The 13,142-nt window shown below is 39.6% G+C and overlaps 1 protein-coding gene across 1 annotated transcript; it reads right to left on the bottom strand.

Annotated features, from left to right (window-relative positions):
• Positions 1-130: 130 nt before the first annotated feature.
• LOC118414039 (lipase maturation factor 2-like) lies at positions 131-10,912 on the bottom strand. Its single transcript, XM_035817784.1, has 16 exons — positions 10,763-10,912; positions 10,133-10,255; positions 9,783-9,833; positions 8,787-8,989; positions 7,930-8,155; positions 7,337-7,515; positions 6,864-6,996; positions 4,314-4,478; positions 4,041-4,146; positions 3,573-3,672; positions 3,002-3,117; positions 2,234-2,303; positions 1,946-2,000; positions 1,545-1,758; positions 1,193-1,295; positions 131-935 (listed from the first exon to the last, which is right to left on the bottom strand). Exons 2-16 carry the CDS (start codon positions 10,227-10,229, stop codon positions 765-767), a joined length of 1,989 nt encoding a protein of 662 aa, XP_035673677.1. The 5' UTR covers positions 10,230-10,255; positions 10,763-10,912; the 3' UTR covers positions 131-764.
• Positions 10,913-13,142: the final 2,230 nt, after the last annotated feature.

Raw genomic sequence — 13,142 nt, forward strand, 5'->3', positions numbered from 1 at the left:
TCAGCTACTTTCAGTGTATGACTGAACGCATCAAATCCACACGAGTGGTCTTGTGCAGCATCTTGTAGCATACATACTCTGAGAACCAACAAGGATTTAGATAACAGTAAGTCAATTTGAGATGAGCTGATGTTGTACAGTGTACATTTTTATTACATATTGTAAATATAGCATCTCAAACAGACTATTTTTGTACAGAAGAAAGATGTTTAGGAGCAGCTATTACATTGTCTAGTTTGGTACACACAATATTTGGCAACAGACCAAGACTGTTGTGACAGTGTTGTGACAGTGTATTGAATAGTCTAAATAAATCTGCTTCAGAAATATAAGTCATTGTGTTCTACATGTACCATCCGTAATTCTTCTAGGCCCATCCCTAACTGGAGTCATACGTATTTACAGAATGGAAACTAACTGCATACATAAAAACATATCATCACCTGATTACTATAACAGCGTAATGCAAATTTTACTTAAGCTATGGTTTGATTTGGAAAGAAACATACATATATAGCTGGAATATTGCAACGTTACCAGCTACTGTAAATGCATTTAAGTTCGCGGGGATTTAGTTTTGCGTTAGCGGGGATTTAGTTTTGACTATTCGCGGTGGTTTTAAGTTCACGGTATCACTACCACTGCTATGGAAAAATGTTAATGAACATTGATCCACCGCAAAAGTTTCTGCATTTACAGTATATCATAAGACTTCCCCAGGTTTATAAATAGTTCCAGCCCAAAACGTTAATCTCTCTGTCCCATTACACAACCTTGGCCATGATGGGCTGCACCCAGCTGACCACCAGCCCTGTCACCACCAGGGTCACCTGTAACATGATCCCTGACATGCTTCCCAGCATGCCTCGCAACCACTGCAGCATCAGTCCCAGCATACTCTTGGGCTTTTTGGAGGAGGCTTTTCCAATCGGTTCCTGGAACACAAACCAGTATATCATAAATTTATACAGTAACCATGATTTGTAAAATCTGTACCAGAAATGTGCCTGCACAATGAAAAAAGAGTGTTCTGACTGGCCTCACTGACATACAGTTCTGTCACCAGACTCTTATGTTTACATGTGCCTGCACTCATTTTATACTCGAGGACAATAAAAAGGACAATAAACAGTGATTGCACAAACCAAGAAAGAAATGGAATTCTCTTTCATTCGCCTGAGTGTTTACTAACCATCATAAGGTTGTGGTGTGTGAGGAACTTCAGCAGTGAAGGGTCGTCCTTCTGTAGCGGGGGAAGGTACTCGGATTGCCGCTCTCGCCTCCACCATGCAGAGCTGGAGAACAAGGGCTCATGGTGATGTCCTACATTTGTATGTCTGACTAATCAAAGCTGTACACAGAAGCATAACTCTGCAATTGTACAGTATCCTTGGTTTCATCCTGATTTTCGTAAGGTTTCTATTAAGAGTATTAATTATGATAACAACAGTTACATCCGGGGGCTTTTACTGCCTATTTTGTAGACTGCTTTATTTCACATGGAATATAAAACATCAATACCCCTTTTAAGGGAAATGCCATACCTATTTTTGCCCCAGTCAGTGAAGTGATAATGGTACAGCGTAGCCCGGATGTACTTTGGAGGTTTTCCGTTAAATGGGTCGGAGTCCATGAGTGCGAGAACATTCTTGTCTCCATGCAGCAGCCTGTGCACCATGTTGACAAACCAAGGGTTGTGTCCGTAGCTGCCCAGCGCTGCAAACCACAGCTGCCAGTCTAGTCTGGGCTGGTGAGGGGCTGGGGTCGACACAGACATACATGTACATGTACAGGTGCAGTGACATGTGGACTGTTCATTCAAAAGGTCAGCTATTCTATCCATGAAGGTAAAGGACAATACATTGGGGGAAAGTTTAAAAAGGAAACTATTGTTACAATGTAGATGTATCTGAATGACTTAGCATTATGTAAGTGATCTGCTTACCTACAACAGGTGGGGCCACCTTCACATTTCCTGGCTTGTACAAAAAGTCATACTCCTGGGGAAAAAGGAAACAGTGTAACTACTCAAGACAAGCATATTTCACAAAAATTATTAATATAACATGATGTTTTTCCTTCATAGTCAATTGCGCCCCTTCAAAGTCTCTGAGAAGCTTCAGGAATTCTGTTTTCCATGAGCCTTGAATACTTCTTTCCTGTAGTAAACAATAAAAAGCTCAGGTCACAATCATTATCAAGTTTGAATAGAAGTGAAGTGTCTCTGCCTCACCTTCCATCCCAGCTGTAAGGAGTTACTGCCCTCCACGATAACCTCAGGTCGCCCTCCCACCCCAGTCATTCTGTAGGGGAAACAAAAGAGTCATGAGTCAAACATACCATTGCCAAGATAGGGGGATAGACAGGCTTTAGGCCACACCAATTTAATTTCTTGGTTCATGGATTTGCTCGCTCCTATTTTTTGGAAAAAATAAATAAAAATAAAAATTACCACTCAGCAAATTTTCACCATTAATGAAACCATTCACCAACTTTCTGGTGTAGCAAATTGGCCTTTATATTATAAGCTCCTTAAAATGTGGGTATTATTATTGCAGTTATATTTTTCATTCATGAAGAATGGGATAAACATAAAAACTGACACTACTTTTGTAATTTTGAACGAACAGGCGCTGTAACTGCACAGTAATAGTGTTTTTGTACTTTTTTCAAGCTGAAAACTTTTTATTCTTTATGTTTTGGATTAGCCCTTACCTTTACCCCAACCATTTTACAATTTTTATTTTTATTTTCATTTCGCCCTCTCGCTCCATACTTTTTATGAAAAAATCCGTGAACCAAGAAATTAGATTGGTGTGGCCTTATAGTAAAAAAAATAACCAACAACCAGTTATTACTTTTCCCACATGTAAAGTGTGTACAAAAATACATAAACATGAAGCACTTCACTAATCAGCATAGCTCCAAAGTTTTTGTAAACTAATACATGTATTTCATTATCATTCATGTTTCATATACTGTTACAGTGATTTCATCTCACCGTCTGAAGAGCCCATAAGAGTTGACCAGTTGAAACTTGTCCACTCTCTGGTTCCACTGTTTGACTATAGGCCACAGGTTGTTGTTTGACTGCCAGTCTATCACTGTGTGGGGCACCTGAAAGGGTACAGGGCAAACTGATTTTCTGACAAGTCGTGCATAATTGTTTTTCTGTCTGAAAGCCATTCATAAGATCAAAATCATTATCACAGAGCAAGGAAGTGTTATCCATAATTCTGTTAAAATCTGTAATTACACATTACCATCAGAATCATGACAATCATTTTAACATGTGGATTCAAAATGTTGGCATTCCTTTCTTACATGATTGCCTCTACAACTTTTGAATCAACAAGATGTATGGCAACATTTCTTGATTAGATTTAATAGGGGAAAAACTACAGATACTTTTATGAAGAAATAGCAATGATGCTTTAAATTCTAGTAGTATGAAACAGAACTTGTTCTTTCCAGTTTTCAATATATGTAGAACAGATCTATCCACAGATCATTTTATCATTGATGATTGTGTTATTTTATTGACGTGAAGTTCCATCAATGTTGTTACTCACCAGACTGATAGTGAACACGAACACGGCTACAGCTGAGAACAGAAGGCACCTGATGCAGGTGAAGACTTTTCTTCTTAAACTGTCTTCACCGGTAAAGGACCTTTATCAGAACAAACATAAAACAAACAGTTAAAGAACTAAATCTTAAACAGATAGTTTGCAACAAATCTTAATTACTTGTAGCTTTTTGATTTCATGGGACTGAGGGAAAATTTGTATCTCCTCAACCTAAACAGTGCCAACGCTAAAGATAGAGGCTCTCGGTGAACTGCTCTCGGCATGCATGCATCTGTAACCCTTATTACCTGATGGGTAACAACAGACAATAAACCAGATAACGAGTGTGTAAGCGGTACAAAATTTACAGCAAACATATATAAACCAAGATGTGCTGATTTCACGTCTTGTAAAATTCTTGGATTACAGTTGTCATAGGGACTAGGTGCAGTTAACAGGGTACACACTAACCTTATCAAGGCTGATCCTATGCGGTAAAACAATGATCCAACTCCTATCCAAATGGTCACTGGCATGACTCTGGTCAGGGCACTGTGGAACTGGTCTGATGTAAAACCTACACAAGTGTGGACACAAGTACAAATAACTATAATTTCAACTTCTTGGCTAGATGAGGTCTCAAGTCTACAAGCATACAACAGTACTAGTCTAAAAAATTTTTCCACTGAAAGATGACCGATAAACTCACTTGTCACTTAAACTGCCACAATTCAAATCTCTTACCAACTTTTGACTGTACAGTGAAGCCAGTGAGCCTGAGTTTGAAAAGCACACATGTCCAGTAGAACAGCCCTGAGTACACCAGGACTTCTGTACCACGGGTCAGAACACTCCTGCACCTCTGCCAGGGGGTGCTTTCTGTAATGTTACCTCCAGGCATGGTCTTTTCTGGGGACAGGAAATAAATAGTTATCATCTTTGGTAGAATATTCTCAGACAAAACCTGTAGCACAGGAAAGATGATACATTTTAAGCAGTTTGTTTGCTTGACTTCAAGTCTGTTCAAAGACAGAAGAATATGAAACTACCTAGTCACATTACATTGTATTATCAATCATTAAAACCATCTTTTAAATTACATTGTGTATTTACAAAACATAGGGTAAGGCTACTGGAGACTTTAATTCTTAACTAGAAAGGCCGACATTTGCTTGAGAGCAAATACAGCATATTTCAGCCATCTCCCTCATGCAACAATAGGTCTTGAGGTCGTGGACCCCTTTGGCCATTGGAAAATGGCCAAAAAAATCCCAAATATATCATTTTAAAGTGGTCCATGCCAAAAATTATACATGGGTCATTTGAATAGATATCTAGAGCACCCCTTTACCAATTTACGGGTCATTAGGTTGTAAATCGAGGGAACAGGAGCCAAAAATGTCCAAATTTTGTCAAAAAATGGCCATAAAATCGCAAAATTAAGCATTTTGTTGTACCGTATGGGAAAACTTTTATTGAATTTATGTGCACATAATTGAAGGGCACTTTTATACCAAATTTCAGATCATTTGGTTGTAAAACGAGGCTACAGGAGCCAAAAATGTCCTTTTTTTGGTCAAAAAATGGCCAAAAATCGCAAAATTAAGCATTTTGTTGTACCGTATGGGAAAACTTTTATTGAATTTACGTGCATATAATTAAAGGGCACTTTTATACCAAATTTCAGATCATTTGGTTGTAAAACGAGGCTACAGGAGCCAAAAATGTCCTTTTTTGGTAAAAAAATGGCCAAAAATCGCAAAATTAAGCATTTTGTTGTACCGTATGCCCAAACTGTTATTGAATCTAGGTGAGCATATGATCAAGGCACCTCTGTACCAAATTTCATGTCATTCGGGTGTAATACCAGGGTACAGGAGCCCGAAATATACATAAAAATTGACAAAAACCTCAATAAAATCATTTTAAAGGTAGATATGAAAAAAATGAAAAAAACACCTAGGGGTATTGGCTTACTCTACCTTTGTGCCAAATTTCAAGTCAATCGGTTAAAAAATGGCGGAGTTGATTCGATTTGAAGATTTGACAGGAGAAAGAAAGAAAGAAAGAAACATTACGAATACTAGAAAGGCCGACATTTGCTTGGGAGCAAATACAGCATATTGCAATCCATCTTCATACAATAAAGGACTCTTCCAGAACACCCCAATCTATGCAAAATGGACCAGTCTATGTGGCCCATTTCCCATTCATAGTGCTAAAGCTACCCCAACACCAAATTCCAGATCAGTTGGCTTTCTCATGACACAGGAAGCAAAAATGTACATTTTTGGTCAATAATGGCAAAAAATCCAAAAATTCACAATTTTTGATTGATGTACACCATAGGTGTGGATAGAGCCCTGTGGCTACATACTGTACGCACCTTCATACCAAATTTCAGACCATTTGGTTTTCATACATAGGCACAGGAGCCAAAACTTAACATTTTTAGTCCATAAATGGCAAAAAATCCCAAAATTCAACAATTCAAGGTAATGTATGCCCAAAGTGAAAATGAGGTACTGTGGGCACATACCAGACACACCTTCATGCCGAATTTCAGGTCATTAGGTTTTCATACAATGGTATAGGAGCCAAAAATAAACATTTTTAGTCAAAAATGGCCAAAAACCCCCAAATAACTCATTTTTGAAATGATCGATAACAAAAGCGTTGATATGGTCCTGTTGTCATATGTCCAATGCACCTATGTACTAAATTGCAGGTCATTTGGTTTCCATATAAGGGCATAGGAGCCAAAAATAGACATTTTTAGTCAAAAATGGCAAAAACACCCCAAAATAACTAATTTCTAAGTAATCTATGACAAAAATGTTGATGGGGTCCTGTGGTCATATGTCCAATGCACCTCTGTACCAAATTTCAGGCCATTAGGTTGTAATACCAGGGCACAGGGTCCCAAAATATACATAATTGGTCTAAAAATGACCAAAAACCCTAAATATCATAAATTCTAAGGCCTTTATGAAGAAAGTGAAAAAAACACCTGGGGGTATTTGCTATTTCTACCACCCTGCCAAATTTCAGCTCATTTGATCCAAAAATGAAAAAGTTGAATCAACTTGAAGATTTTGACAGGAGGAGAAGAAACGAAGGAAAAACAATATATTGCAATCCCATACTATGTATGGATTGCAATATAACAATATATTTCACCATACCTATGGTATGGCTGAAATATAATGATACTGTACCATCAATTCAAACAAGACATCTAGTTTTTCTGTAGGTTGTGGATTTTACTTGACAAGTATTTTCACATTTCCCCACCTTGTTTTGCCTGTAACCATGGGAACAGGTAGGTCACGTGTTTGTCGTCCAGCAGGGGCAGACACAAGGTCAAGGTCAGCAGGTTGAAGAAGTTGTAGTTCCCAGACAGGATGATCAAGACCTGAAGCAAAGCCTGTGTGGACAAACAACAGTACTTATTATTCTCATCTTCACACACATGACAGATAAAAATGGTCTTTGTGATCACTAGGGATACAATTGAAGAGTTTTGGATGGGAGATATGCCATGGATTGGAGAAAAAATAGGAAAAAAGATTTACTAGTAAGAGATAAATGTCTGTGCTTTCAACATTTTCCATGCTTAAATTGAGATCAAAAACTATGTGTCTGTAATAAGAAACAAGGAGTTTCTATGACTTCAGTAACGAAAGGGATATAACTAGGGTAGTCACTTGCAGGACAAAACAAGACAATATTGAAGGCTGTGAATGGCCATCGATCACTCCTCTCACCTGGGCATAGAAGGAGAAAATGCGAAGAGACCGGACCGGTGCAAAGAACAGCAGCGGGATGGGGATCTCGATAATGTAGGTCGCCACGACAGACAGCTTCTGGAACCACTCTGGCAGCTGGTGGGCAAACCAGGCCAGTGGGGTGGGGATGCACTGGGACTCATAGTGGTAGTTCAGAGCTGGGGACACAGGGTCTACATTAGTTCATGGTACTGTCACAAGGGAAAGATTTCTTTGTTAGGACTGTACCCTTCCTAGCCTACCGCATACAACTCATGATCTTACCTGCATGTTGCTACATGTACCATCTACAATGCACAATATATATGTTTGACATGCCTGAGATGATGAGGCACACATCCTGGTGAGTTTGACACACCTGTCCTCACCTGTAAGTTCTCACCAGGTGGGACACATGCTGGTGAGTCTGACACACCTGAGACACACCTGTCCTCACCTGTAAGTCCTCACCAGGTGGGACACATGCTGGTGAGTTTGACACACCTGAGACACACCTGTCCTCACCTGTAAGTCCCCACCAGGTGGGACACATGCTGGTGAGTTTGACACACCTGAGACACACCTGTCCTCACCTGTAAGTCCCCACCAGGTGGGGCACATGCTGGTGAGTTTGACGATTCCCGATGCGAACATGAGTCTGAAGAGCAGCCAGCGCACCAGCCACAGCGCCACGTTGTCGTGAGGCAGTGGGGAGGGGGGCAGCCACTTCATGGGGTTGAGCGGTGCAGCCAGCACAGCGAGAAACCCTGCCTCTAACAGCAGGATGTCCCACTGGAACCACAGGAATGTCTGCCCAACCTACAGGGGTGGGCAGGAAAATTTACATACATGGATTTTTCTCTTTGTGGCAAGCACTAGGCATAGCACTTTCTTCGTGTAATGTACATGTAGTACATTTAAGTCAATAGTATAGTGTTAAGTGAAACTCTAGAGGAAAGATATTTGTTGACCGATACAGCATCAGTCGTGGGGGAATCTTAAGTTTAAGGTAAGGTATAGTGTACTACATAGAGGCTATGGCAAATACTTACTTGATTAACAGAACTACCAAGACAGCTTTTGACTTCCATTGACTTGATCTGTTGAAAGTGCCATGAAATCTAGATAGGAATTCGCGGTGTTGCTGCAAATTAACTAAATTGGTGTCTAACTGCAGAAATAAAGGAAACTGTTGAGAGAGGATGTAGAAATAGAATTAGATTGTTATAGCTAGCTGTAACAGCACTAGTCATTATGGATTATGCTTATGATTCGTCTGCTGTCTTTCATGTTTCATTTGTACTTATATGTTCCAATGTGCATGTCTATTTATTATGTATGTGAAACTGGGCCCTATTGAAAATCAGTTTGTGTAAAACTGAATAGGCCACCCAGGCATTTGAAAATAAACAAACAAACAAACAAATCATGTATTCCCAACTGCCGCTACCTGATACACTGAAAAGTACAGAATCCACAGCATCAGGAAGGCGGGGACATCTCGCATGACCTCGGTTACCATGGCAACAAGAGAGATCAGCATGCCAGCCAGACACAGCAGGTCCATGCCGTGTTCTGCGGTCAGTCCGAGGGCCGGTGTGAGCCACAGCAGAGTGGGGCGCTCTGAGAAGCGCTCGTGGGGAGTTTTACCATCTGGGTGTGTGGAACATATATCATGACATTACCTACAAATAAGTACAATGTCATGTGAAAATTGTGACCTTTTTGATATGACTGTCAGTCATATCAAAAAGGTCACAATTTTCACATATTGGCTGTTCCGGGGAGAGATCCCACCCCGCTAATCACGTGCGAGCAAGGCCCTCTCGCGTATGTGTTTACATTTCAGCGCGCGGGAACGCAAGGCGATCCCGAGTGGGAGGGGCTGCGAGCCAGCGGTACGGCGGGCCGGTGCTGTAAAACACCTCCCTTCGAGCTGATAACTTCCTGAAACAGCGAAGGCACGTGCTTGGCGCGTGCCAATATATTTTTACTACGATATTTTTCTTTTATTCCCCATTTTTTTTGCCGCTACGCTGGATGAAAAAGCAGCGTAGCGGGCTTTTTACAGCGTCAATTTTCCAGCCCACAGCGTATCAGCCCGCTATGCTGAAAAGGCCTGGCGAGAACACTGACTGTTGAGATATGTTCATGAATAAGATGAGCAATTCGATACACGGTGACCTAAGCAAGGTGACCAATCTCCAAGCAGATCCTCGGCTAATAGAGCTTGCTTGGCCAATGCCGATTGTTTCAGTACATACATACTGCCTGCTTGCCACTGAAGATCTGCTTGGAGATTACAATGTGACATCAATTCATGCTTTAATAAATAGCACATGTAAAGAATGTTGTTAGTGTTAGCCCCTTGGCTTACAAAAATGCCAAAGCAAACTTCCAAAGTGGTACATGCAAAATATGAAGAAACTACTTTTTCAACACTTACCCAGCTTCAGTAGTCTGTTGGCTGGTAGGATCCCTGTGCTGCCGTATAAGCCTGAAATAAAGAAAAAGCGATGGAATTTTAAAAATATTTTCAGTGTACGTTAAATCAATTGGCATCAATTCCTATCAATAGTGCCCCAAAATTCTTATTGGCAAGAACATCCAGTCAATAGTGCCCAAAAATTAATTGTCCATGGCAAATATTGATAGGAACATCCCATTAACGTCACAGCGCCAAACAGATTTCAGTGACAGTAAAATCCTGTCCACTGCCTTAGCCTTTATCGACTTCACCAGATATCTTCCCCGGCCGGGTGCACACACGACTTGATGACATGATGAGGAACACACCTGGTATCTGCACGTACAGCGATGAGAAGGCCAGCAGGTAGATGACAGACATGCACCACAGGAAGGAACTCCTGACTGCTGCTGTGGATACCACCATGTCTTCTCTGGTGCTGGCCTTGGACTCTACAGGTGACAAATTTGTATCATATTCTAAGTTATGATCCTTTTGGAAGGTAATTGAATGCAATATTTAAAGGAATATAAAAACGTATAACGACCTGAGTCAATTTAAGAAAAAATATGAAAACGAGCATTGATTGGCCTTGGTGAAACATGATATCAATTTGGCATGCGTGAAATGTTGATCAATAATTCAAAACATATTGTAACTGGTTATCAGGCATCATTCATGACTTTTCCTTCTAACTAGTTCTAAAAACAGGTCCTGAGCAAACTTGGAAATGAACAAACGCAAAAATCAAAGACAAGTACATGTAACATACATGTATCATTGTATTAACTCTGTAAGCAACAGGCAAAAGATAAAAGCGTCTCCTGGAAGTTCAAAATTGTCAGCTGTCATCAATGCCCCCCTCCCCCATAATTTCTCCTGCAATAATTTCAGTTCCCAGTCGGATACCCATAGAATTCAATCAGTATTAATATCTAAGAAATTTCCCTTGGACTTACCCGTATATGCTGTCCAATATCAGCACATCAAAATGTTGCCTGATGGCGTTTTATTTGTATGATACCGCTCACAGTTCGATTACGGTTCCTTTTCAGTACACGTGTGACTCTGTAGTGCACTATTGATTAGCCTCGCTAGGAGGCACTCGTGAGCGGTCAGAGAGTGGGTGCAATCAAGATGTCTCTTGAAGACCCTTGAAGACCTATTGGACTGATCCTCCTTTTGTAAACAAGAGTTTGAACAGCGTGGTGCAGATTCATGGCTTTCCTCAGTTTTCTATATCTTATTGCCAAAATCCTTATCATCGTTGGACAGTCAAATTAATACATGTCCTTAAAAGTGTGACAGGCGACTAGAAATTTAATCTGTGCTGGTACATTTAGGTTTAACCTCCCTGGTTGGTAACGCTAGTTCACCTTTATCCGGTGAGTTACCTATATCCGTTGCTTTTAAAAACAGGGTATTTGGGGATATCACGTCGACGGACGTTAGTTTCAAATTGCAATATTTTCAGGATATTGCAGTTTAAAACTACCAACTGTCGACTTGATGTGCCTACGTACTCTGCATTTAAAAGCAACGGATATAGGTTACCCAACGAATAAAGGTGAATTAGCGTTAATTGTCATTCTTCATGAAGCTGAACTGTAATTTCCAACACAAAAAATTGGACCCAAATTTTCGACTGAACTCCAGTGTTTGACATCACAGAAGCAGTGGCTTGTCTGTTACTTGACACATTTTGTAGATACATTTTGTAGCATGTGACTCCTTGAGCAGTGGATCATACTTTGTTGTAGAAAGTCTGGGGCACCCTCCATTTCTGTTTAGAGATTGGTTGTAAAGATCTGATGTAGATTACATTACAGAGGCAGTGTATTGTCCATTTCTTGACAAAGACTGGAGTCGATCAGATGAAAATTTTGTGTGTGTTGGAAATTACAGTTCAACTTTATCCAGAAGTGTAACAGGTGTTTCTTGGAGTGTTGTCATGTATCTGTCCTTTTCATAGTGATATTGTAAAGTGATTTGAGCAGTGCATAAAATAATTCATTGAACAGGCCACTCGGTTATTTATGAATAGTACGATTTAATCGTCTGACACACTAATTTACATGTCATATATGGGAAGTACAATACCACAAATTTTACAAAAATATTTCCATCTTTCACAACTGATTATCAACAACTGGTTATCTCTTCAGATTCTTTCATTCAAACAATATGATATTTTAAAGCAATGTATCATACTATCAACTACAACTGATGTAAAGAACATCAAAATAATCTAGGTTGTCCTGAACCAGAAAATCTTCCTTTAATAATGGAACATAATGAATATATTACTACATTTGAACTCTATCTTACTAATACTAGAGAAAGCAGCAAGCAAGGCATTCTAGCGAGCACAAAACACATCACTTTGGTCCACTGGTGGCATATTACACTACAGAAAGCACCACTTTATGACTAGTTGAGAGGCACTACGGAGTAGACATTATCCATAATATCATACATGCACACAATCCATAAATAAATGCTAGAAGATGCTAAAATAGACACAACTGAATGTAAGTCCATCAGCCATCTGGCATACCTGGAACAATGGGCATCCCATACTTTCTATACCAAGGTATTGTAAAACAGGCACTCTGGAAAACACCTGTAAGATAACATCCTAATATGACCACAAACACCCAATAATGTTGTCATTGTCGGTTCATACATGCAAATATCAGGCAAAAATGTGTTAGTTTATGTGCATGCAGGTACAAGTGATTTATGGACATGCCAATAGCACCCCACAGCTCACATGCAATTTACTACCTTAAAGCAAGGTTTTAAAATAATTCTTCATAACAGAAATCACATATTTTCAAAATAATTCTTTTGTCATACATATAATCTTTAAGTATACATGCCTAAATACATTTCATAAAAATTTACAACTACTTTAGAAATTAAGTAGCAGAAATACAAAGGATCATGTTACAAGCTGTCATAATTCAATCTGCAATATTTTAAGAGTCACATGAAAGTATAAATTAACTAGAAAGGCCGACATTTGCTTGAGAGCAAATACAGCATATTTCAGCCATCTCCCTCATGCAACAATAGGTCTTGAGGTCGTGGACCCCTTTGGCCATTGGAAAATGGCCAAAAAAATCCCAAATATATCATTTTAAAGTGGTCCATGCCAAAAATTATACATGGGTCATTTGAATAGATATCTAGAGCACCCCTTTACCAATTTACGGGTCATTAGGTTGTAAATCGAGGGAACAGGAGCCAAAAATGTCCAAATTTTGTCAAAAAATGGCCATAAAATCGCAAAATTAAGCATTTTGTTGTACCGTATGGGAAAACTTTTATTGAATT

This window comes from Branchiostoma floridae, chromosome 4 (genome assembly GCF_000003815.2).
Source record: "Branchiostoma floridae strain S238N-H82 chromosome 4, Bfl_VNyyK, whole genome shotgun sequence".
Classification (NCBI taxonomy): domain Eukaryota; kingdom Metazoa; phylum Chordata; class Leptocardii; order Amphioxiformes; family Branchiostomatidae; genus Branchiostoma; species Branchiostoma floridae.